Here is a 26774-nt window from a genome sequence, read left to right as displayed (position 1 = left end):
TCAAAAAACACGAGCAATGGACAGTAGACCTGTGGAAATCTGTCCTTTGGTCTGGTGAGTGCAAATTTTTGATTTTTAGTTCCAACAGATGCAGAGTAGGTGAACGGATGATCTCTGCATGTGTGGTTCCCACCGTGAAGCATGGAGGAGGAGGTGTGATGGTGCTTTTCTGGTGTGATTTATTTAGAATTCAAGGCACACTTAACCAGCATGGCTACCACAGCATTCTGCAGCGATATGCCATCCCATCTGGTTTGCGCTTAGTGGGACTATCATTTGTTTTTCAGCAGGACAATGACCCAACACACCTCCAGGCTGTGTAAGGGCTATTTGACCAAGAAGGAGAGTGACGGAGTGCTGCATCAGAAGACCTGGCCTCCACAATCACCTGACCTCAACCCAATTGAGATGGTTTGGGATGAGTTGGACCGCAGAGTAATGGAAAAGCAAACAACAAGTTCTCAGCATATCTGGGAACTCCTTCAAGACTGTTTGGGAATCATTCCAGGTGAAGCTGGTTGAGAGAATGCCAAGCGTGTGCAAAGCTGAAATCAAGGTAAAGGTTGGCTACTTTGAAGAATTTAAAATATAAAATATATTTTGATTTGTTTAACACTTTTTTGGTTACTGCATGATTTCATATGTGTTATTTAATTGTTTTGATGTCTTCACTATTATTCTACAATGTAGAAAATAGTAAAAATAAAGAAAAATCCTTGAATGAGTTGGTGTGTCCAAACTTCTGACTGGTGCTGTACATACATATACACACACACCTCATACAATCACGAACACTCACATACATCTATAAATACTGTATATTTATATCATGCCCTTCTATCAACAAAGTTGTCCACTGAATCCAGGAAGCCATTTAACCCAGCTTGCTGGTATATCCACCTTTGATGAATCCAAAGTAAGTGGCCATTGGCTTGTTTGGTCATTGTGCTACCCTCCCAAGCCACAACCAACACCATCCTGCATGTTAATCTGTTTCTGCATTACTCAATGAGGCTGATGCGTCCTCAACAACAATTAGAAAAGCCTTAATCTCCATTCCTGGTAGGCTTGCCTCTCCTGTGTACTGTATTTCCATGCCTCTATCATTTGAGGAGTGAGATATTATCAGCGAAGTCCCCAGCTCCAGGTGGGCGGAGGCAGCGGGAGAAGCGCCACTGGCACAGCATGAGGCACAGTGGCAGCATGAAAAGGGCACAGATGCCCGCCATGATGTAGGCAATGGTCATGAGGGTGGACTCGTCCGTCTGCGGGATGTTGTAGCCACAGTCCTCCAGATCCACGCCGTGGAATGGCCCCTCGACGGAGGCCGTACGGAACTCATCGTGCACTGTAGCATAGAAATACACATAGATCAGCAACATACATACAGGCACACACACACATAAATCCTTCTTTAATCTGTCTCCACTTCATCTACACTGATTGAAGTGGATTTAACAAGTGACATCAATAAGGGATCATAGCTTTCATCTGGATTCACCTGGTCAGTCTATGTCATAGAAAAAGCAGGTGTTCATAATGTTTTCTTCACTCAGTATATATATATATACACTGAACAAAAATATAAACGCAACATGTAATGTGTTGGACACATGTTTCATGCGCTGAAATAAAAGATCCCAGTAATTTTCCATACGCAAAAAAAGCTTATTTCTCTCCAATTTTGTGCACAAATTTATTTACATCCCTGTTAGTGAGAATTTCTCCTTTTCCAAGATAGTCCATCCACCTGACAGGTGTGGCATATCAAGAAGCTGATTAAACAGCATGATCATTACACAGGCGTACTTGTGCTGGGGACAATAAAAGGCCACTCTAAAATGTGCAGTTTTGTCAAACAACACAATGAAATAGATGTCTCAAGTTTTGAGGTAGCATGTAATTGGCATGCTGACTGCAGGAATGTCCACCAGAGCTGGTGCCAGATCATTTAAAGTTCATTTCTCTACCATAAGCCGCCTCCAATGTCGTTTAGAGAATTTGGCAGTACGTTCAACTGGCCTCACAACCTGTGGTGGAAAAAGTACCTAATTGTCATACTTAAGTAAAAGTAAAGATACCTTAAAAGGAAATTACTCAAGTAAAAGTGAAAGTCACCCAGTAAAATAATACTTGAGTAACAGCCTAAAAGTATTTGGTTTTACATGTACTTAAGTATCAAAAGTAAAAGAATAAATAATTTAAAATGTCTTATATTAAGCAAACCAGACGACACAATTTGTATTTCTTTTTTAATTTACGGAGAGCCAGGGGCAGAGTTCAACACTCAGACATAATTTATAAAAAAAGCATTTATGTTTAGTGAGTCTGCCAGATCAGAGGCAGAAGGGATGACCAGGGATGTTCTCTTGATAAGCGCGTGAATTAGACCATTTTCCTGTCCTGCTAAGCATTCAAAATGTAACGAGTACTTTTTGGTGTCTTTAGGAATATAGTAGAGTAAAAGTAAAAGTTGTAAAAAATATAAATAGTAAAGTACAGATACCTAAAAAAATGACGTAAGTAGTACTTAAAAGTATATTTACTTAAGTACTTTACACCACTGCTCACAACCGCAGACCATGTGTAACTAGGACAGCCCAGGACCTCCACCTCCGGTTTCTTCACCTGCAGGATCGTCTGAGACCAGCCACCTGGGCAGCTGATGAAACTGAGGAGTGTCTGTAATAAAGCCCTTTTGTGGGGAAAAACTCATTCTGATTGGCTGGGCCTGGCTCCCCAGTGGGTGGGCAGGGGCGCAGCTATGGGTGTGCCTTGGAGGGCATAGGCCTGGGAGGGGATATTATTTTTTAACCAAACTGTCACAGTTGCGCCACCAATATAATCGGTAAAGGATTTGGAGGGGCAAGGAGAGCCCACCCGCGGGAAGGAATTTAGAGTGGGAAACCATAGTGGCGTGAAGCCAAAAAGAGTTGATCATTACCATAAAGGGGAAGAACTATAAAATATGTGTAAACTTGAAAATGTATAAAAGGAGTATGCTGACGCTGGGAAAGACAGATGCTCCATTGACCCTTGTTGCTTTGTAATAATGTCTATATTGAACTCACAAGCTCCGGAATTTGAGAGATATTATCGAGTGAATAGTTCTACGACAGTAGCCATTTGATTAGCTGTTTAGCAGTCAGGATGCTCTTGATGGTGCAGCTGTAGAACTTGTTGAGGATCTGAGGACCCATGCAAATCTTGGAGTGGGTCTAAGGTTTCTGGGACTACGGGGCGGTAGTCATTTAGGCAGGTTACATTCACATTCTTGGGCACAGGGACTATGGTGGTCTGCTTGAAACATGTAGGTATTACAGACTCGGTCAGGGACAGGTGGAAAACGACAGTGAAGACACTTGCCACTTGGTCAGTGCATGCTCGGAGTACACATCCTAGTTATCCTTCTGGACCTGGGGTCTTGGGAAGGCTGACCTGTTTAAAGGTCTTACTCACATCGGCTATGGAGAGCGTGATCACACAGTCGTCCAGAACAGCTGGTGCTCTCATGCATGCTTCAGTGTTGCTTGCCTCGAAGCACGCATAGAAGTAATTTAGCTCGTCTGGTAGGCTCGTGTCACTAGGCAGCTTGTGGCTGGGCTTCCCTTTGTAGTCCGTAATAGTTTGCAAGCCCTGCTACATCCGACGAGCGTCGGAGCCGGTGTAATAGGATTCGATCCTAGTCCTATATTGACGCTTTTCCTGTTGATGGTTGGTCACAGGGCATAGCTGTATGTCTTATAAGCATCCGGGTTAGAGTCGTGCTCCTTGCAAGCGGCAGCTCAACCCTTTAGCTCTGTGCGGATGTTGCCTGTAATCCATGGCTTCTGATTGGGGTATGTACGTATGGTCACTGAGTTGCGATGTCATCGATGCACTTAATGATGAAGCCGGTGACTGATGTGGTATACTCCTAAATGCCATCAGATATTTCCCGGAACATATTCCAGTCTGCTAGCAAAACAGTCCGGTAGCTTAGCATCTGCATCATCTGCGTCATCTGACCATTTCCGTATTAAGCGAGTCAATGCTACTTCCTGCTTTAGTTTTTGCTTGTAAGCAGGAATCAGGAGGATAGAATTATGGTCAGATTTGTCAAATGGAGAGCGAGGAAGAGATTTGTATGCGTCTCTGTGTGTGTAGTAAAGGTGGTCTAGAGTTTTTTTCCTCTGGTTGCACAAGTAACATGCTGGTAGAAATAAGGTAAAATGGATTTAAGTTTCCCTACATTAAAATCCCTGGCAACTAGGAGCTGGTGCTCTGTGAAATCATTGAAATTGTTGCATTTTGTGTTTATATTTTTGTTCAGTGTCTATATATATATATATATTATATATAAACTCAGCAAAAAAAGAAACGTCCCTTTTTCAGGACCCTGTCTTTCAAAGATAATTCGTAAAAATCCAAATAACTTCAGAGATCTTCATTGTAAAGGGTTTAAACACTGTTTCCCATGCTTGTTTAATAAACCATAAACAATTAATGAACATGCACTTGTGGAACGGTCGTTAAGACACTAACAGCTTACAGACGGTAGGCAATTAAGGTCACAGTTATGACAACTTAGGACACTAAAAAGGCCTTTCTACTGACTCTGAAAAACACCAAAAGAATGATGCCCAGGGTCCCTGCTCATCTGCATGAACGTGCCGTAGGCATGCTGCAAGGAGGCACAAGGACTGCAGATGTGGCCTGGGCAATACATTTCAATGTCCGTACTGTGAGACCCCTAAGACAGCGCTACAGGGAGACAGGACAGACAGCTGATCATCCTCGCAGTGGCAGACCACGTGTAACAACACCCGCACAGGATCGGTACATTCGAACATCACACCTGCGGGACAGGTACAGGATGGCAACAACAACTGCCCGAGTTACACCAGGAACGCATAATCCCTCCATCAGTGCTCAGACTGTCCCCAATAGGCTGAAAGAGGCTGGACTGAGGGCTTGCAGGCCTGTTGTAAGGCAGGTCCTCACCAGACATCACCGGCAACAACGTCGCTTATGGGCACAAACCCACCGTCGCTGGACAAGACAGGACTGGCAAAAAGTGCTCTTCACTGACGAGTCGCGGTTTTGTCTCACCAGGGATGAAGGTCGGATTCGCGTTTATCGTCAAAGGAATGAGCTTTACACCGAGGCCTGTACTCTGGAGCGAGATTGATTTGGAGGTGGAGGGTCCGTCATGGTCTGGGGCGGTGTGTCACAGCATCGTCGGACTGAACTTGTTGTCATTGCAGGCAATCTCAATGCTGTGCATTACAGGGAAGACATCCTCCTCCCTCATATGTGGACCCTTCCTGCAGGCTCATCCTGGCATGACCCTCCAGCATGACAATGCCACCAGCCATACTGCTCGTTCTGTGCGTGATTTCTTGCAAGACAGGAATGTCAGTGTTCTGCCATGGCTAGTGAAGAGCCCGGAACTCAATCCCATTGAGCACGTCTGGGAGGGCTAGGGCCAGGGTGAGGGTTAGAGCCGTTCACCCCAGAAATGTCTGGGAACTTGCAGGTGCCTTGGTGGAAGAGTGGGGTAACATCTCACAGCAAGAACTGGCAAATCTGGTGCAGTCCATGAGGAGGAGATACACTTCAGTACTTAATGCAGCTGGTGGCCACACCAGATACTGACTGTTACTTTGATTTTGACCCCCCCTTTGTTCAGGGACACATTATTCCATTTCTGTTAGTCACATGTCTGTGGAACCTGTTCAGTTTATGTCTCAGTTGTTGAATCTTGTTATATTCATACAAATATTTACACATACTAAGTTTGCTGAAAATAAATGCAGTTGACAGTGAGAGGACGTTTATATTTTTGCTGAGTATATATATATATATATATATATATATATATATATATATATATATATATATATATATATATATATATATACACACACTACCGTTCAAAAGTTTGGGGTCACTTAGAAATGTCCTTGTTTTTGAAAGAAAACAAATTTTTTTGTCTATTAAAATAACATAAAATTGATCAGAAATACAGTGTAGACATTGTTGTTGTAAATGACTATTGTAGCTGTAAACGTCTGATTTTTTATGGAATATTTACAAAGGCCAGCATCCCGGAGTCGCCTCTTCACTGTTGACGTTGAGACTGGTGTTTTGCGGGTACTATTTAATGAAGCTGCCAGTTGTGGACTTGTGAGGCATCTGTTTCTCAAACTAGATATTCTAATGTTCTTGTCCTCTTGCTCAGTTGTGCACCGGGGCCTCCCACTCCTCTTTCTATTCTGGTTAGAGCCAGTTTGCGCTGTTCTGTGAAGGGAGTAGCACACAGCGTTATTCGAGATCTTCAGTTTCTTGATGGTTGCTGACAATGGGCCTCTGTACGCCTATGTAGATATTCCATTAAAGAAATCTGCCATTTTCAGCTAAAGTAGTCATTTACAACATTAACAATGTCTACACTGTATTTCTGATCAATTTGATGTTATTTTAATGGACAAAAAATGTGCTTTTCTTTAAAAAACAAGGACATTTCTAAGTGACCCCAAACCTTTGAACGGTAGTGCATATATATCTCCCCCTCTCATACTCCCTCCATCCCCCCTCACCATGGCAGGTGCTGACGGCAAATCCTATGCGTTTCCTCTGGCGGTCGAACACCACATAGAAGCCCTCCATGATGACGGCGCCCATGACGGTGCCTGTGCTGGACTGGGACACGGCAAACTTATAGCAGTCCTCCTGGGCCGAGGCCACGTCCTCCACGGGTCGCAGGTACTGCTGCAGGGGGCACAAAGAAACAACGGACATCAGTCAGTAGAGGACACCTACAATGTATGTTAAGTGTAAACCAAGAGAATATACAGCAATAGGCTAATAAGCTCACAGCACTGTTTTGTGCTTGTATATGCAGTTTGGGTTTGGTGTAAGCATGAATTAACCAGTCCATGCATGAGTGAGGAATATACTCACTACTTTCACATTTTTATACAAGCATATTATCAATGTTAACTGTTGCTAGTCGAAGGTTCAAAGCCAGCGCTGGCTGCCTGTACTGTCCCAATACAAACTGCTCTCCACTTCTCTCATTTCCATTGAAACAGTGATTCTATTAATCACCACTCCAAGGTCCAGTCTCTCATAGGAATAACATACATCAAATACTCTCTGTAGTTCTCAACACATCTAAATTGAATGAACAGTGAAAGGAGTTTAAGAGAGGATCATCACTAGCTCATTGAATTGATGAATTGAAGGTAAGTACACAGACAGACACTGTTACCTGTGGGAGAATAGAGATGCGGAAGGACTGGTTGCGGTTCTCACTCATTAGGTAGAGCGAGATGACAGGGAAGATGTGCCACGGGGTGGTGCCAGCCTGCCAGCACACCAGCTGCTCCCCCAACCAGAACCCAGAGGGAAACTGCTCTGTCTGATAGGGAAACATGGGGTTTGTGTATGTGTGTGTGTGTGTGTGTGTGTGTGTGTGTGTGTGTGTGTGTGTGTGTGTGTGTGTGTGTGTGTGTGTGTGTGTGTGTGTGTGTGTGTGTGTGTGTGAGAGAGAGAGAGAGAGAGAGAGGGATAGAAAGAATATTTAGCAATTGCAGAAACTAGAGAAAGTTGATAGCCATGAAAGTATTACGGACATTAGACCTGAGAAAGGGGATTTCACATGGCACTAGCTGAAACTGGCAGCTGGAAACATGAGAAAGAACAAAACAACAGAGGGGGAGCGAGAGAGAGAGGAGAAGAGGTATGAGGAGGGACTCACAGACGAGGCTGCCTCGATGGCCTTCACGGCTGCCTGGAACACTTTACGAGGGAGCCGGAGGTTAGTGGTGCCACTGTCCACAATGCTCTTATCATAGTTGTACTGGTAGAACCGCAAGCCAAGAGAGGAAACAAATTGTCATTCTTTATTCACTGTCACTTACCGCACCAGTATTAGTGATATAAGGTAAACAGACAGATATTCAGGGTTAACTAAAGAGAATACGGGAGCAAACTAAAGAGAAAAAGAGAAGGGACCACTCCTACTTAAAATGTACGCACACATGCCTATACGTCGTTTTGGATAAAAGCATCTGCTAAATGGCATATATTATATTATTATATTAAAGAGAAAAATTTAATGAAATAGAGAGGAAAATGTTGATTAAAGGATCATCAGAAAAACACACAGATTATAAAAAATGTTATCAGCAAAACCGTTAGCTCCAGTACCTCCTTGCAGTCCATGTTGAGATCCTGACCATTGACCTCAATGCGCACAATGATGACCTCATAATACCACTCCCGGCGGATCGGGGTGTACCACAGGTCCCCAACATAGAGAGAAGAATCCACTCCACCAATGATCTAAGAAAACGGCAATCGGACAGTATCATAGTCTGGGTCCAAACTCTCAGCACACTTTCCATCTCATATTGCCTTTGCAATACAGATTATAACTAAACAATACCGACATACCTACCTGGCACATACCATCTCTATATAAACTCAGCAAAAAAAGAAACGTCCTCTCACTGTCAACTGCGTTTATTTTCAGCAAACTTAACATGTGTAAATATTTGTATGAACATAACAAGATTCAACAACTAAGACATAAACTGAAAAAGTTCCACAGACATGTGACTAACAGAAATGGAATAATGTGTCCCTGAACCAAGGGGGGGTCAAAATCAAAAGTAACAGTCAGTATCTGGTGTGGCCACCAGCTGCATTAAGTACTGCAGTGCATCTCCTCCTCATGGACTGCACCAGATTTGCCATTCTTACTGTGAGATGTTACCCCACTCTTCCACCAAGGCACCTGCAAGTTCCCGGACATTTCTGGGGGGAATGGCCCTAGTCCTCACCCTCCGATCCAACAGGTCCCAGACGTGCTCAATGGGATTGAGTTCCGGGCTCTTCGCTGGCCATGGCAGAACACTGACATTCCTGTCTTGCAGGAAATCACGCACAGAACGAGCAGTATGGCTGGTGGCATTGTCATGCTGGAGGGTCATGTCAGGATGAGCCTGCAGGAAGGGTCCACATGAGGGAGGAGGATGTCTTCCCTGTAACGCACAGCGTTGAGATTGCCTGCAATGACAACAAGCTCAGTCCGATGATGCTATGACACACCGCCCCAGACCATGACGGACCCTCCACCTCCAAATCGATCCCGCTCCAGAGTACAGGCCTCGGTGTAACGCTCATTCCTTCAATGATAAACACGAATCCGACCATCACCCCTGGTGAGACAAAACCGCAACTCGTCAGTGAAGAGCACTTTTTGCCAGTCCTGTCTGGTCCAGCAACGGTGGGTTTGTGTCCATAGGCAACGTTGTTGCCGGTGATGTCTGGTGAGGACCTGTCTTACAACAGGCCTACAAGCCCTCAGTCCAGCCTCTCTCAGCCTATTGCGGACAGTCTGAGCACTGATGGAGGAATTGTGCGTTCCTGGTGTAACTTGGGCAGTTGTTGTTGCCATCCTGTACCTGTCCCGCAGGTGTGATGTTCGGATGTACCGATCCTTTGCAGGTGCTGTTACACGTGGTCTGCCACTGCGAGGACGATCAGCTGTCCATCCTGTCTCCCTGTAGCGCTGTCTTAGGCATCTCACAGTACGGACATTGCAATTTATTGCCCTGGCCACATCTGCAGTCCTCATGCCTCCTTGCAGCATGCCTAAGGCACGTTCACACAGATGACCAGGGACCCTGGGCATCTTTCTTTTGGTGTTTTTCAGAGTCAGTAGAAAGGTCTCTTCAGTGTCCTAAGTTTTCATAACTGTGACCTTAATTGCCTACCGTCTGTTAGTGTTACTGTTAGTGTCTTAACGACCGTTCCACAGGTGCATGTTCATTAATTGTTTATGGTTCATTGAACAAGCATGGGAAACAGTGTTTAAACCCTTTACAATGAAGATCTGTAAAGTTATTTGGATTTTTAAGAATTATCTTTGAAAGACAGGGTCCTGAAAAAGGGACGTTTCTTTTTTTGCTGAGTTTATAACCCTCTTGGTTATACACTAACACAACACACCACTTCTGTGTATTTCCCTAAAACAGAAATGTGTCTGTGCCTTTTCCTATCTACTGTATGTCTATTTCTCTTGCTCTATCTCTCTCATCTCACCATGCTGCCACCCACGGTGGCACTGCCCAGGCTGTAGTTCTGGGTGAACCCTGCGCCACACATCTGCAGGGAGAACAGGTTGGGCACGGGGGTCTGCCGCACCAGCGAGTCAAAGAAAGGCTCCAACGTCTCATCAGGCTAAACAGAAAGGGGGGGGGGGGGGTTAAAGGATTTAAAGATGGGAAAAGGATAACTACATTAAAATGTGGGGGAAAAAATCTAAAACAATCCTGTGGTCATTTTAGCCATCTTGTTGACAACAAACCTAAACGGATATTGTATCTCCATAAATCGATCACTGTGCATTTTTCACATTACTGTATAGTGCTGTCTCTCTACCCTCACCAGTGACCCTCTAGCTGATCACTCTCACCCTCCCTTTCCATCTCCCTCTTCCCCCCTCTCACCCATGTGTTTTCTACCCAGACCATTTCCCTTTCCCTCCCTCTCTTCCCTCCTCTCACCCGGGCGATCTCGGCGTAGGCCAGGCCCAGGATGCCCTCCCAGTTTGATCCGTTGATGAAGAAGCGGTCCGACTGGGTAATGGCAGCGATGTTGGCACGGAGCGAGGCGTTGGGGCCGTGCGGCACAGACACCAGGTCAGTGCCCAGCTCGCCCTCCCAGCGGCCCTGGGTGTAAGGTACGTAGACGCTGCGCCCAAGGTCGCGGTAGGAGTTAGACCTATGAACAACAGGGGAGAACTGGTGCTTACTGTATAAGTCCCCCAAGGGAAGTATGTGCAGAGTCATCTAAAAGGTAGAGATCCCACTGAGATTCACTCTTCAATGGGATTCATATTTAATATTATATTTAAAGGGATAGTTTACTCAAAAGAAAACATATTTTAGTATTTTGTGCATCAGTCCACTGCTGATAGGGTCCCAAAGCATTGTGCATGTCAGCAGTAACGTTTTCAAGAAAGAGCACTTTCAGTGTATCGTAATAAGATCCCATGGTACTCACAGTGAGCGATGGTAGTATCTGCAGAGGAAAGGGTGAGCAGCTGCCCCAACTGCAAAGTTACTGCTGCCTGTGTCCACCAGAATATTCAGCTGATTCCCCAAACACACAAACACAACATAGTTGTCATTGTTATGAGACCATATTACATATTCACTGGGCATTTTTCCATAGCTAGGCATATATATTGTGACAGGTATTCAGTAGGTATATGTGTTGTGTGTAGGTGTGTGTGTGTGTGTGTGTGTGTGTGTGTGTGTGTGTGTGTGCGTTATTGAGTCTTCCAGGGTTAAAGGACAGAATACATTGAAATTCACTGATGATAAGGACATTATCTCTGTTACCCTGGAGACAACCATGCCTATTCATAAAATGATTCCCTGCAGCTGCTGCTAAAAGCCCTTCTTCATTTCAGCCATTTGGAGTCACTTTCTCTCTCTCTCACCTCCTGGCATTACGGTACTGGCAGTTGCTATGTATTGGTTTCTTTGCTCGAAATGTCCTTCTCTTTTCTTTTCCCTCTGCATCCAACCCCTAGGCTGTTCTCGGATTGCCCTCTCTCTCTCTGTCTCTGTCTCCCACCTTCCCTCTCCTTTCAGTGTGAGTATCACATTTTGCGCAGTCAGTCAATCAGACTGGCAGCCATGTTGTTTCTCTGGTGACCAGCAAGACCCTGATCAATAATAGATCTGCTCCAGAAATATCCAGGGATGCATCCTCAACTGGCACCCTATTCCCTATATAGTGCACTACTTTTGACCAGAGCCCAAGTAATGCACTATGTAGGGAATATGGTGCCATTTGGGACATAGCCCAGGGAAGTTGTTCTTCTCAGTGGCAGAGCCAAGAGCCTGAAGGACTGTGTGCATGGAAGAACCCCCAGCCTGTTGCCTTAGTCTCTCACCCGGTCCCACACACACTCTCCTCACAAATGCCACGTGCACACACACACACTCCCACTAACAGAAACATGTCACTTGAGATTCACTCATCACATGCACCTTGCTGTTCCATAACATATCCATGTCATCTTCTAACCCTCTATCACAGAAGTGTTAATTGGGTATGGCAGTCGCCCTACCCTACAACACAAAGAATTTAAAATAGGCTACTAAAATAATTTAAATCCCGATTAGAAGGCAAATGCAGTTTACCGGAACTAGAGGCTGACTTTAGGACCATGCAGACAGCTGGGAGCAGGAGGGAATACTGTTTGTATGGATGGCTGGCTGGCTTTATAGAGAGAGCATCACGCAGCTGCAGGGAACAGTGCCACTTTGACTCAAAACAGTGCAGAGGTACAGATGGATATAGTAGATGGCTTTGGCTAGGTAACTGCTGTTTGACTTGACATGAAACTAAACTAGAGTTTTAATCCCGGTGCTGAGCTAGTGAGTAGCAGCTAATTCTTGTATGACGTGTTTGTAGCACAGGAGGTTGGTGGCACCTTAATTGGGGAGAACGGGCTCGTGGTAATGGCTTCAGCGGAATTGGTGGAACGGCATCGAATACATCCAACACGTTTCCATGTATTTGATGCCATTCCATTTGCTCCGTTCCAGCCATTAAAATGAGCCGTCCTCCCCTCAGCAGCCTCCACTGGTTTCTAGAATGTTCAGTCCACTGTTGACTGAGGTGATTGAAGCTACAGCAACAAGGTGATAATGTCTGGAGTCATTTTAGCTTGTTTTTGCTGTGCTCCAAATGCATTTTAGAATTTTTACATTTTGTAGAAACACAGTAAATGAGCTTGAATTTTCTAAACATTCATTGGAGGAGCATGTCCCTTTACCATCCATACCCTAGGTTTACAGTAGCTGAAATAATGTTCTACACTGTACACACATCACATCAAAACCCCAATCCATGCAAACACAGATACAGTGCAATGAATTGCGGGGGAAACCCAAATCAAATGTAAATTAAAGAGGGTTACTATGGAGATTGTGCATAACAATCTGTGTGGAACCATTTGCATGTTATATGATATTGAAATAAATAAAGAATCACCTTAGCATTATGAGGTAGTACTGTAAAGAGTGATTTAACTTTAACCTGCATAAACTTTCCCTCAGTCAGCCTCTTGGCCCGCTCTATTCCCTTTCTCTCTCTGATTGTAGTGTAGAGGGTGTATTTTGGTGAGGAATACGCTGACGCCTCACAATTGATTTGTCCTGCCCGCATCCTGCTTCCCTTCAGACACACCACCCGAGACGCCTGGCTCGTGGTAATGGCTGCATCCTGACACACACACACACACACTTCATTCTTGCTATGACCCTTCTACACTTCCTCTAGCTGGCAGAAGCCTAGAATCCCTGTTGCAAACCTCATCTATTATTTTAGGGGCTGTGTGTATGAAGCATTTCAGAGGAGTGCTGATTTAGGATCAGTTGAGCCTTTTAGATCATGAATAAGATTACAGGGGGGACCTGATCCTAGATCAGAACTTCTACTCTGTGATGATTGATACATACAGCCCCTGGTTTACATCTTGAAGTTGATTTAACAGTCACACATGAGTCTTATAAACTCAGCAAAAAAAGAAACGTCCTCTCACTGTCAACTGTGTTTATTTTCAGCAAACTTAACATGTGTAAATATGTGATGTTCGGATATATCGATCCTGTGCAGGTGTTGTTACACGTGGTCTGCCACTGCGAGGACGATCAGCTGTCTGTCCTGTCTCCCTGTAGCGCTGTCTTAGGCGTCTCACAGTACAGACATTGCAATTTATTGCCCTGGCCACAACTGCAGTCCTCATGCAGATGAGCAGGGGCCCTGGGCAGGGACCCTTTTTTTGGTGTTTTTCAGAGTCAGTAGAAAGGCCTCTTTAGTGTCCTACGTTTTCATAACTGTGACATTAATTGCCTACCGTCTGTAAGATGTTAGTGTCTCAACGACCGTTCCACAGGTGCATGCTCATTAATTGTTTATGGTTCATTGAACAAGCATGGGTGTCGCGGTTTTCGTAGGAAGGAGCGGACCAAAGTGCAGCGTGTGTGTCGTTCCACATTTTATTTTCACTGTGAAACTATGCAATATATACACATAAACTAAAGACCGAAAACAACAAACTGTGACGCAGAGGTGAAACATACACTAACTCAAAGACAATCTCCCACAAACCCAGGTGAGAAAAACACCTACTTAAGTATGATCTCCAATTAGAGACAAAGATGACCAGCTGCCTCTAATTGGAGATCATCCCAAACAAAACCCAACATAGAAATACAAAACTAGAACATAACAACATAGAAAAACTCAACTAGAAAACCCCCGTCACGGCCTGACCTACTCTACCATAGAAAATAACAGCTTTCTATGGTCAGGACGTGACAGTACCCCCCCCCCCCCCACCCCCAAAGGTGCAGACTCCGAACGCACCAACACACAAAAAAAAGGGAGGGTAAGGGAGGGTGACAAATGTCTATGGCGGCTCTGGTGCAGTACTCAGAACCTTCTCATCCCGCAGATCCTCCAGCAGAGGAGGCGGCTCCGGTTTGGGGCCTAACCCCCGCTTCGCCCGCTGATCCCTCCTCTTTTGTGTCACCGGACTCTGGCTCGTCGCCGAAGGACCCGGACCGTGGATCATCACCGGAGGTTCTGGACTGCGGACCGCCGCTGGAGGTTCTGGACTGCGGACCGCCGCTGGAGGTTCTGGACTGCAGACCGCCGCTGGAGGTTCTGGACTGAGGACCGCCGCAGGAGGCTCTGGACTGCGGACCGTCTCAGGAGGTTCCGGACTGCGGGCCGTCTCAGGAGGTTCCGGACTGTGGGCCATCTCAGGAGGTTCCGGACTGCGGAACTGTCGCCAGAAGCTCTGGACTGGGAAATGTTACCGGAAACTCTGGACTGGGAACTGTCGCCGGAAGCTCTGGACTGGGAACTGTCGCCGGAAGCTCTGGACTGGGAATGCGCACTGGAGGCCTGATGCGTGGGGCTGGCACAGGTGGCGCCAGACTAGTAACACGCACCTCAGGGCGAGTGTGGGGAGCAGGAACAGGACACCCCGGACTGGGCAGGCGCACTGGAGGCCTGATGCGTGGGGCTGGCACAGGTGCCGCCAGACTGGTGACACACACCTCAGGGCAAGTGCGAGGAGCAGGCACAGGGCGTACCAGGCTGGATAGACTCACTGGAGGCCGGGTACGTGGGACAGGCACAGGATATACTGGGCCGTGGAGGCGCACTGGAGGTCTCGATCGTAGATCTGGCACAACCCGTCCTGGCTGGATGCTTACGTTCGCCCGGCAAACGCGGGGCGCTGGCACAGGACGCACTGGGCTGTGAATACGCACTGGCGACACAATGCGCAGAGCCGGCGCAGGATATCCTGGACCGAGAAGGCGAACTGGAGACCAGGAGCGCTGCGCTGGCATCACCCTTCCTGGCTGAATGCTCAACCTAGCTCGACAAATGCGGGGCGCGGGCACAGATCGCCCCGGGCTGTGAATGCGCACTGGCGACACAGTGCGCATCACCGCATAACACGGTGCTTGCTTCGTCACTCGCTCCCACGGTAAGCACGGGGAGTTGGCTCAGGTCTCCACCCTGACTCTGCCAATCTCCCCGTGTGCCCCCCCAAAAATGTTTTTATTGGGGATGCCTCTCGGGCTTCCATTGTTGCCTTGCTAGTGCCTCATATATTCGCCGTTCATCTCTCGCAGCCTCCATCTGCTCCCTTGACCGGCGATATTCCCCGGCCTGCCTCCAGGGTCCTCTCCCGTCCAGGATTTCCTCCCATGTCCATTTGTCCTGCTGACCACGCTGCTTGGTCCCTTGGTGGTGGGAGATTCTGTCACGGTTGTCGTAGGAAGGAGCAGACCAAAGTGCCTACTCTACCATAGAAAATAACAACTTTCTATGGTCAGGACGTGACAATGGGAAACAGTGTTAAAACCCTTCACAATGAAGATCTGTGAAGTTATTTGGATTTTCACGAATTATCTTTGAAAGACAGGGTCCTGAAAAAGGGACGTTTCTTTTTTTTGCTGAGTTTAGTAGTCTATACAGTAGGCCTTTGTGGAAATGTGTTTGGTTTGTAACTGTAACAAAGCAGTATGGTAATGGAATTCCTTTTGAGTGTATTTTAGTTTTTCATATAAATAGTTATTAATACTGGATTCATCTCTATGGTTGTATTTGTATCAATGTCTCTAAATGTTAATGAGTGGATGGAAGCCAGTGATGGTTTATCCTCCTAGTGGCATAATGGGAGTGTCCTAGGCAGGGCATAACATTGGCTCTGTCACACAGTAATCCCTGTAGTGTGCCAGTCTGTACCCTGCAGCTGCTTAGCTGCATCACACTGGGAATTATCCCCCCTCCCCTCTCTCTCTCTCTCTCTCTCTGCAGAATTAAAGGCTTCATTCTCTCCTTCTTTCTCTCTCCTTCTCTCACATGCAAGCACACAGGCACAGACACACACAAATTTATTCTTGTTGTTCTCCTTCTTCACCATCTGTCATTTTAAAGGCCAGGTTACCAAGGTTTATGAAGGCCAGTGTTTCTTAATTCTGGTCCTGGGGACCCAAAGAGGTGTACATGTTTTTTCCCTACTACTCATCACCTGATTCCACCAATCAAACGGTTGATAGGGTAGGTTTGACGTGCCACAATGCAGAGGATACAGTGCACAGGTGCGCAAAACGTCATACAGGGTCAACTGATTGGGCGTCTCAATAAGAGAGAACGAGACAGAGCAGAGAGAGTGAGAGAGAGAGCGAGAGAGAGTCAGTCACCTTCTGTGGCGGTGAACCCACTGCCATCTCCACGTAGTAGCCCTGTCCAGATTTCCCACGCAGGTTGTCGATCATGTCCACGAAATTGATGCCCCTGACCCCTCTGCGCCTTCGCTCAGCCCTCAAGAAGCGCTGCGGGGCCACAGGCGAGGGTTGGGTTTCGGAGAGAGGGCCCTGCCGCAGTGGGAAGTGGATAGTCAGTGGGCCAGAGGTGTTTGGTTCAACTTCAGCCTCGTTGGTGCCGAAGCTGACACCCACAAAAAGGCCGACAATCGTCCATAAAAATACCATCCAGCAAGGACAATGTGCCTCCATTTTGAAATGTTATTTTAGGCTTTATATTTTAGGACACTTAATTTGGGCGCTCGATCGTCTCCTTTCAGTTTGGCATCATTAGAAATTCTGCAGAATTGTTGTTTATAGCACCAAGATCAAACGCTAATGCTGCAAAACAATTGATAGTTGCAGCCATAATGCAATAATGTTGACATCTTTATTAAAATACAGCGGAGTTCCCTTGATTTGAAGATCTGTCCGTGTACAGATGCTGTCGTAACGAGCGCTTTGCTGCCGCGACCATATAACTTGTCCACACCTTATAAGAAAAATAACAATAATTTACAAAATCTTAGATAAACGATAGAAATATCCACGTGTCAATAGCCTACAGTTGTCCACAAAACAATCAAATTCAGTATTATGAAATCAACAACTGCGCAAATAGGCCGATAATAAATGAAAACATAGAACGCCTGAATTAGACGTTGTCCAAAAAAGGCTGTAGTCCCAATGTCAACAATCTAGAGGCCCGTTACCCGTCTGATCATCGTTCTGTCACACGACCAAAAATCCAAGTCAAATAGACCAACATAATCCGCATCACTCCTCTGTGCATTCTCTCCGCTACCTTCCCGCATTCACCCACCTCCTCCATCAATCCCGCATCATCTTGTAACTGAGCGGAGCATCTCCTTGCAAGCACAACCTCAGTTGGGAAATAGGAGCGCACAGGGCATTGTGGGTATAGTAGTTTTTCGATTTAATCATGGGCATGACAGAAAAAATAGCCTTTGATAAAAATCGCTTATAATAAATCATAAAGCAAAAGAGCAAATTATTTTAAATTGGTCTTTATTGACATCATTTGAATAACAATATTTTCCACTTTAAACAATTAATCCTCCCATATTGCCTTGTGTGCTTTGTGTAAAAAGTAATATCTAAAATCACCAGCCCAAGATGAAACAATCAAAGAAAATAGGCTAAATGATTGAGCTCATGATAGAACATTTTCACTTGGTTCCTTTGAGAGATAATGAAGAGAGATATTCACATATCGAGGGAGAATGTGGGCTACTGTAGGGAGATCTTTAGTAATGAAACTATGTACGAACTTCCCCCCCTCTCATCCCAGGTTCATTCTCTCTGAAATGCCTGGACATTCCCAGAGTGTGGGAAGGGGGATGAAAGTCAAGGGTGGAAAAATATTATTCTCCACGTCTTTTCTCTCACTGGTACAGCTGATGTCTTCCCTGCAGTGGTGGCCTAGTTCACGATGCGCTGTTGATAGAGAGACAATGTTTTAATCCTCTAATCCTACAGAGGAAGAAAACAAGAGCACCTAGGTAAAATATCATTTCTCTGACCAAGATTCGTTCACATTGTGGAGTGACAGCGATGTATTAAGGGCTGTATATTGCCTTAAAAAAAAGCTCAGTATTTAATTCCTGGGTCTCAGCCGCTCACTTGATAGACTCTTTAGGTTCTGTGCTCGCTGCTCTCCCAACATACTGCCAGGCTCATGGCTGCCTTCCTGTGGCTGCCAGGTGGGCAGAGAGTGACGCAGGGGCCTGGCGCTGCCTACCCTGAACACACAACAACACGCAGTCACATTACAATCAAAGGACAGTTAGGCAGAATTACAACAGGTTAAAAACAGGTTACCACCATTAGTCACCTTTTTTTCCTATCATGGTACACTTGACTTTAATAACCAATGTTTTACTTTATCAAGCCTAATTGAGTGTCTGCCGTGTTGTCATATGTAGAGGCCAGAGTCAAAGTTCAGGTATCATATTGCGATTGATCCTTAACCTGAATATCAGGTGATAAGAGAGAGAGCGTTAAGGATGTACAATGGTGCAGTTATTATTTAATTGAGCGTTTTCATGGAACAATCTAGATTTGATATTAATTGTAGGAGGGAAACCCCCTGAATCCAACAATCAGTCCTCAATGTCTGAATATGGTTGTTGTCCTTTGACTTTTATGTTCAACGTATCACCAAAATCATTCTGAAATTCTAGACACTAACGAACAAAGAACATGTTTATTTATTTTACCAGGCGTCAGGATCAGTAGTTCGGAAGCCCTTGGCAAACGGGTTACTGGCTATCTTCAACTGGGTGATCTGAGAGAGAGAGACATTTTTGATTTGAACAGGATCCCTGGCGACAGATAGTCTTACTGGGGTCTGACACATAATGAAAAAGACATTATAGACAAAAGACTTTAAAATGTACATACATTTAAAAACATTAACATGTAGTGTGCGTGTGTGTGTATCTATCAGTTACACATACATTTCAGCACATACACACAAAAAGTAGGTCACATGGGAGGCAGGCGTTTTGGCCGTGAGGTGTTGCTTTATTCGCTTTTTGAAACCAGGTTTGCTGTTCACTTGTGCAATATGAGATGGGAGGGAGTTCCATGCAATCATGGCTCTTGATAATACTGTACATTTCCTTTAATTTGTTCTGGATTTGGGGACTGTGATAAGACCCCTGGTGGCATGTCTGGTGGGGTAAGTTTGTGTGTCAGTGCTGTATATAAGTTGACTATGAAAACAGTTTGGAATTTACAATACATTATTTCTTATAAAAACAAGAAGTGATGCAGTCAGTCTCTCCTCAACTCTTAGCCAAAAGAGATTGTCATGCATAGTATTGATATTAGCCCTCTGATTACAATGAAGAGCAAAACGTGCCGCTCTGTCCTGGGCCGGCTGCAGCTTATCAAGATCCTTCTTTGCGGCACTTGACCATATGACTGGACAATAATCAAGATCAGATCAAACTAGAGTCTGCAGGAGTGTAGTGTCCAAAAAGCTGAGCATCTCTTTGTCACGGACAGACACCTCCCCATCTGTACAACCATTGAATCAGTCTAAGGTAACAAACACTAAGTAATTTAGTCTACTCAACGAGCTAAACAGCCATGCCATTCAGAAGCTGAGGTTTAGAACATGGAATGATATACATGTACCACATAGAATGCTCTTAGTTTTAGAGATGTTCGGGACCAGTTTATTACTGGCCACCCATTCTAAAACTGACTGTAACTCTTTGTTTAGGGTTGCAGTGATTTCACTAGCTGGGGTTGCTGACACGTTCAGGAGAAATCATCAGCATACATGGACACACAGGCTTTGTTTAATGCCAGTGGCAGGTCATTTTATATTTTACGACACTGTTTAACATTAGAGAAGCTTCCATTAAAGAAAACGCTCTGTTCTGTTAGATAGCTCTGAATCCACGATATGCTGAAAGTCTGTTGTTAATTTGTTTACAGAGAAATAGCATTGTATTTGGTCAAACACAGTTTTTTCCTACAATTTGCTAAGAGCTGTCAGCAAGCTGATAGGTTGGCTGTTAGAACCAGTTAAGGTCTATTCTTTGGTAGCGGAATGACTTTGGCTTCCCTCCAGGCCTGAGGACAAACACTTTCCGCTAGGCTCAGATTAAATATATGACAGATAGGAGGTTTGACATTATTGATCGATAACAATCATTACCCCACCACTCCCACACAAACTTTACCAAATACAAACATATAATGCTTTTCTTTCATTATTCATTTTTTTTATGCATGAATACGATGTCTCACTGTTTGTTGTTGGCATTTCCTGCCTAAGTTTGCCCACTTCACCAATTAAGTAATCAGTAAAGTAATTGGCAACATCAAATGGTTTTGTGATGAATAAGGCATCTGATTAGATGAAAGATGGAGTTGAATTTGTCTTTCTGCCCATCATTTCATTTAAAGTAATGTGATCATCTTTATATCATTGATCTTGGCTTCATAATACAGTTTCTTCTTCTTTTTGTTAACTTTAGTCATATCATTTCTCAATTTGCAGTAAGTTAGCCAGACTTATTAGCCACTCCTTTTGCCCCATCTCTTTCAACCATACAGTTTTTAAATTCCTCGTCAATCCATGGAGCCTGAACAATTCTAACAGTTTCTTAACAAGTGGACGTTTATCAATAATTGTAAGGAGCAATTTCATAAATGCATCAAGTGCAGCGTCTGGATGCTCCTTATTAATCACATCAGACCAACAAATATTTTTAACATCATCCACATAAGAGTCAGCTAAATCTTTTGTATGATCTTTATACTATTTTAGGCCCAGCTTTTGGAACTGCGGCTTTCCTGGATATAGCCACTGTACTGTGATCACTGCATCCAATGGGCACGGATACAGCTTTAGAACAAAGTTCTACAGTATTAGTAAAAATGTGGATGATATAGTTCCTGTTGTGTTTGTAAACAACCTGACAAATTGATTAATAACCTGAACCAGATTACAGGCACTGGTTACGGTGATAATCTTCCCCTTGAGTGGACAGCTTGATGAAAATCTGTCAATATTCAGGTCCCCATGAAAGTAAACCTCTCTGTTTACATCACATACTCTATCAAGCATTTCACATTTTAACTTTTTTTCTAATGCTACATAAATTAATATGGGGTATGTTTTGCCCTTTCCTAGGTAGAGAGAGGGAGAGAGAGCGAGAGAGAGAGAGAGAGAGAGAGAGAGAGAGAGAGAACATTATCTGTCATCAATTTCAAGGCAGTATGTAGGGTGAATCTCCAATAGACATAATTCATACAAGACTGGACTATTTTGTCTCTGCAACATCATATGACGTGACCGTTATAACATAGTCATTACATTACCCTGTGGTTCTGGTAGGCAGTGACGGCTATGAAGCGTGTTTCAGGGAAGGAGAAGGTGCAGAAGTTGCGGTGGGCATGAAGCTGGCTGTCCCGCCGTGGGTCCACATACACCACATGGAATCGAGGCTGGTAACGATGCATGGAGTTCAAGATCATCTGGGTGTTTGGCAAACAATCACAATGCACATTACATCCACACACAGGTACAAAGACTCAGACATACAAAGAATGTATGAAGGACACAAGCAAGTACTGATTGTAAAGATGTGTGTGTGTGTGTGCATGCATGTGTGTCTGTGTCTGGACTGGTCGGTGTGTGTGTGTGTGTGTCTGTCTCTGGACTGGTCGGTGTGTGTGTCTGTGTCTGGACTGGTCGGTGTGTGTGTGTGTATGTGTCTGGACTGGTCGGTGTGTGTGTGTCTGTGTCTGGACTGGTCGGTGTGTGTGTGTCTGTGTCTGGACTGGTCGGTGTGTGTGTGTGTGTGTCTGGACTGGTCGGTGTGTGTGTGTCTGTGTCTGGACTGGTCGGTGTGTGTGTGTGTATGTGTCTGGACTGGTCGGTGTGTGTGTGTGTATGTGTCTGGACTGGTCGGTGTGTGTGTGTGTGTGTGTGCTTGTCTTACATGTCCATTGTCATCCAGCAGGTTGTTGGTCAGTTTGAGTGCGTCGAAGGAGACCATCTGTTTCATCCACTGGGACCCTCTGGCGGGGGAGTCTGGGTGGAAGTGCATCCTCCCTGGGGCCGCCACGTCGGCCCGGCCTGCCACCAGCCACGAGGAGCTGTGGAACGCATATCTACATACAGGAGAGCAAAGATACTATATTCATTGGTTGCAAGTTGTGTCACTCCACTATTGAAAGTTCTGTTACATCAGGCTGAAAGTTCTACTCAATACATTCTCAATTGGCGCTGATTAAGATTTTGTGCATTATCTGGTACATATTATGTGGTACAATCAAGAAGAGGCTGCCAGGGTATGTACTGTACATCATAACCACAATATACTGTATGAGGATTCCCCACAAACACTTGTATGTGTAGATCTAGTGTATGTCTCTTATGCTGGCAGAGTGTGGGTAAAACCACAGAGCCTATAAATCCCATTCTATGTAACTCTATGGAGAAAACTCACCTGTATCTCTTGTCATCCACAGGGATGAAGTCCATGAGCAGCACATACTCCGCTGCAGGGTCCATTCCTGAGATACTCACCTGGAAGGTAGGGAACATCCTCCTACAAGGACCATGCATGACTCAGCAGCAACACAGTGATATGTGATTAGTTCAACCACAGTGAGTGTGTGTGTTTATGTGTGTGTGTTTACGTGTGTGTGTGTGTGTGTGTGTATGTGTGTGTGTGTGTCTGTGTGTGTGTGTGTGTGTGTGTGTGTGTCCATTTGTGTTAGCATGTTCCTACCGCCCAGCCTTAGTTACGATCATCTCTGTGCCCAGCTGGTCAAACTGTTGCCACAGCGCGTGCATCTCCAGCTGAACTGTGACCCCCGTGACCTGGGGGGCTTTGGCACAGGTGGCCCCACCAGCTTCTGCACAGCAGGGCAGCGTAAGGGCACACCTGTGAGACAGCTGGGGAACTGGAGAGGAAAGGAGGGAAAAAAATACATGAAAAACAGGATTTCGCAAGAAAAGTCAGGTAGGAACCATGAATTCAAACTAATGCAGTGAAGCTCCAGTACCATCCATACTGTTTGTGTTACAGTCAGAATCTCCAGTGGTGGGAAATGCTTCAGATTTCTCTACTTTCAATTTCCATCAATCGGTCTTCTGTTCACTGACCAGTCTGATGTCCAGTTTAGAGTAGAACTTTGACCACATCAAATCCTCTGCTTTAGTCTCAGACCGTTAGCTGTCCTTGGAGAAGCAGAGTGTCTGTGTGGTTCAGTGTACCACTGACTGGGTCTGGGACACAGAGGACTGGAACACCAAGCAGGCTTTATACAGGCTGGGACACTCAAGGGACCCTCGATCCCACCTCATCCATTACACTGTAATAAAGCCACTGACATGCAATATTAACATACTCACACACACAAGGACACACACACACACACACACACACACACTGAGAGGGATAAAACACACACTCTGCACATGTACATAGATACATGCACATGAGATGTGACAGAGGAGGAATGAAAACATTTACTTCCGCTTTCAGACAATTCTTTACAGTTTTATGCCATAATAGGATGCACAATGTGTTATTTTCATTGAGATGCACTTCACTTTTTAGAAGTAGGTCATTAATTACCCTAGTTGTCCTCCGTTATTGAGTGAGGACAGACATCCGACAGAGAGCCGCTGCTGCTATTGATAAAAAGAAAAGCTCTTCAACACCATGCTAATTGCAATCTTCAACTCTAATCTAAAGTTGCCTTGAGATGTTCACCAAAAGAGCTTCACCATGTCTCGTCTGGGAAGAAATCGGAAACGTGCCGTATCCATAGGAATAATATAATAACAATATCTGCCATTTAAAAGATGCTTTTATCCAAAGCAGATTACAGTCATGCGCGTATATATTTTCCGTATGGGTGGCCTGGGGAATCGAACTCAGTCATTAACAACAACAAAAAAGAACAGTTAAGACAAACCAAGAAAACAATAAGAGAATCACGTTGCAAAACACATTAAAAACAAACCAAAACCAAATTGCAGTGGATACAAGTTTATAGTCCAGTTAGTATAGGTTTATTATAAAAACTATTACAACTGAGCAGTACATAGCAGCAAATAAAAGTTCATAGTAGAGTTAATATAGGTTTATTATAAAACTATTACAACTTAGCAGTATATAGCAGTAGATATTATTTGATAATACTGTTGGTGCAGATAACAGTACCCACAATCCTGATGATAGAAGCACCATACTCTACCAACTCAGCCGTTGAAGGCCCATTCCTACCTTCTTGCTTATTATCAAGGATTGTTACATGTGAGGGGACAGAAGTTGGTATTGGTGGAAGAAGTCTAGTCTATAAAGAACCAACTTATGTTTAGATGGCATGACTGATAAACAACCGTAGAATTCAAGTATAAACTCATGAAGTTTCGTTTTTTTTCTCCACAGTCATACCCCCTCCCAATGCTCCAGTGTGTGTGTGTGTGTGTGTGTGTGTGTACATACTCTGTGATGGGAGGGTGTTGATGGGGCTCAGCCTGAGAGGTGCTGAGTAGCTCCCCATCCATCTAACACCGTCTCTAATGAAACTCTACGGGTCACAGCCTGCCAACACACTGACACCTCCTCCTTATTAACCCATTCATCAACCCTCTATGGCTATTAACACTACGACTCATATGAACTCCCATGATCTCCATGAATGGTCGCTGGTACTCAGAGAAAATGATTAGAAAAGTCAATTTGTTAAAAAAAAATCTAATTTTCAGATGAACCATTCTTTAAAACCAATGTGAATACTGTTACAGTGACATGATATTCAGATGAACCATTCTTTAAAACCAATGTGAATACTGTTACAGTGACATGATATTCAGATGAACCATTCTTTAAAACCAATGTGAATACTGTTACAGTGACATGATATTCAGATGAACCATTCTTTAAAACCAATGTGAATACTGTTACAGTGACATGATATTCAGATGAACCATTCTTTAAAACCAATGTGAATACTGTTACAGTGACATGATATTCAGATGAACCATTCTTTAAAACCAATGTGAATACTGTTACAGTGACATGATATTCAGATGAACCATTCTTTAAAACCAATGTGAATACTGTTACAGTGACATGTAACCGTGTAAGAGGCATTCGTTCGTTTCATTGCATGCTTAAGAAGGGATAATAGTTGCATCACTTCATTTTGATCATCGTTGCGATGTGGTTCAAAATCATCGAACGCATATCGTTTTAGAACACAGAAGTGTGCGATACGAGATGTTCATACATAAACCCAACATGGCTATTTTGTCACAGAGCGCATGTTAGTTGTGAGAGCCACATGTAAAAGCTTGTTCTAAACAATACAATCCAAAGAAGTCAAACTCAGAGAATGAAATAGTATGAAACAGTATGATGTTTATTGAGCAGCGACACTAGAATATTCACACTTGATGTTCATAGTACAGTCAAAATGATGCAGGCCCAGGATTGTGCACGCAGGCCCTGAACACAACTCAAAACTGAATGTATGCAATAGTGCGTTAGTGTCTGCGCTTGCGTGCGCTTGAGCGCATGTGGTGGTGGTTAGAGAGAGCAAGAGTCCTGCCATGTCACTGCAGAGGAAGTGCATCAGTTTGGCATTGGCGTGGTACGTATGGTGTGTGAGTCAGTGTGAGTGAGACGGGAAGGGAGGGAGGGAGGATCCGGCTGAGAGCGTGTTTATGCCTTCATGGCCTGGCTGATGGTCTCGTAGAAAGCCAGGAGCTTTTGCTTGGCCTCCTCGGCGGCGGGGCCCATCTGGCCCTTGAAGTCCTCAGACAGGGGAGCCACCTTCTCACGCACCTCTCCAACAGCCTTGAACATCTGCTCCTTGTACTCCTCGGCGTAGGGGGCGGCCAGGGTCCTCAGCTCCTCCAGACGCTCGGTCAGCTTGGCACGGACAATCTCCACAATGGGCATGAGCTTGGTCTTGGTCTCCTCCACATTGACGGCCACCTTGGCGCGCATCTCCTCCACAACGGGCTCAATCTTGGCCCTGAAGGCATCCATCTCGGTGCGGCGCAGTTCGATGTGCTCCTTGATCAGGGGCTCCAGCTTCTTGCGGTACTCATCTATGTGCTTGTTCAGGACTTCCCTGAGCTCGGCGCGCTTGGGCTCCAGCTGGGTGCGCAGCTCCTCCACGTCCTTCATGACCTCAGCGCGCACGGCGGCGGTGGCGTCAGTCAACTGGGTGCCGAAGAGCGTGGTGTAGGGGGCCAGGGACTTGGAGGTGGAATCAGCAAACTGCTGTAGGTTGTCAAGGCTCTGGGACAGCTGCATCCTGAGAGGAACACCAAGAAGAGGAGCGGGAGAGAGAGAGAGG

At 45.0% G+C, this 26774-nt stretch overlaps 3 protein-coding genes across 3 annotated transcripts in view; all 3 read right to left on the bottom strand.

The window, feature by feature from the left end:
* Positions 1–802: 802 nt before the first annotated feature.
* On the bottom strand, positions 803–17788 carry LOC115163134 (beta-secretase 1-like). Its single transcript, XM_029714784.1, has 9 exons — positions 16800–17788; positions 11059–11147; positions 10560–10776; positions 10096–10233; positions 8197–8331; positions 7745–7846; positions 7256–7405; positions 6582–6753; positions 803–1348 (listed from the first exon to the last, which is right to left on the bottom strand). Exons 1-9 carry the CDS (start codon positions 17112–17114, stop codon positions 1104–1106), a joined length of 1563 nt encoding a protein of 520 aa, XP_029570644.1. The 5' UTR covers positions 17115–17788; the 3' UTR covers positions 803–1103.
* Positions 17789–17930: 142 nt separating this feature from the next.
* LOC115163135 (T-box transcription factor TBX1-like) lies at positions 17931–25657 on the bottom strand. The gene is made up of 8 exons (XM_029714785.1): positions 23460–25657; positions 23183–23357; positions 22898–22999; positions 22388–22559; positions 21765–21920; positions 19142–19209; positions 18546–18664; positions 17931–18359 (listed from the first exon to the last, which is right to left on the bottom strand). Exons 1-8 carry the CDS (start codon positions 23464–23466, stop codon positions 18205–18207), a joined length of 954 nt encoding a protein of 317 aa, XP_029570645.1. The 5' UTR covers positions 23467–25657; the 3' UTR covers positions 17931–18204.
* A 151-nt stretch (positions 25658–25808) lies between these two features.
* The window catches only part of LOC115163137 (apolipoprotein A-I-1), a 2510-nt gene continuing 1544 nt past the window's right edge, over positions 25809–26774 (bottom strand). Inside the window, exon 4 of the mRNA XM_029714786.1 lies at positions 25809–26732. Coding sequence (XP_029570646.1) covers positions 26132–26732 — 601 coding nt within the window. The 3' untranslated portion in view covers positions 25809–26131. The remainder of the gene's footprint in view (positions 26733–26774) is intronic.

This window comes from Salmo trutta, chromosome 26 (assembly GCF_901001165.1).
Source record: "Salmo trutta chromosome 26, fSalTru1.1, whole genome shotgun sequence".
Taxonomy (NCBI): domain Eukaryota; kingdom Metazoa; phylum Chordata; class Actinopteri; order Salmoniformes; family Salmonidae; genus Salmo; species Salmo trutta.
This window is presented reverse-complemented; position numbering and strand designations above follow the sequence as displayed.

What these genes read in the sequence shown, in the direction of transcription:
- LOC115163134 (XM_029714784.1), bottom strand. Translation starts at nt 17,114, where the DNA reads ATGGAGGCACATTGTCCTTGCTGGATGGTATTTTTATGGACGATTGTC. An exon ending in CCATCGAGGCAGCCTCGTCT is followed by an intron (nt 7,406 to 7,744) that starts GTGAGTCCCTCC and finishes TTTCCCTATCAG; the next exon opens with ACAGAGCAGTTTCCCTCTGG. An exon ending in TGCCGTCAGCACCTGCCATG is followed by an intron (nt 1,349 to 6,581) that starts GTGAGGGGGGAT and finishes TCTATGCTACAG; the next exon opens with TGCACGATGAGTTCCGTACG.
- LOC115163135 (XM_029714785.1), bottom strand. An exon ending in TGCTGGATGACAATGGACAT is followed by an intron (nt 21,921 to 22,387) that starts GTAAGACAAGCA and finishes CCAAACACCCAG; the next exon opens with ATGATCTTGAACTCCATGCA. An exon ending in CTGCCTACCAGAACCACAGG is followed by an intron (nt 19,210 to 21,764) that starts GTAATGTAATGA and finishes TCTCTCTCTCAG; the next exon opens with ATCACCCAGTTGAAGATAGC.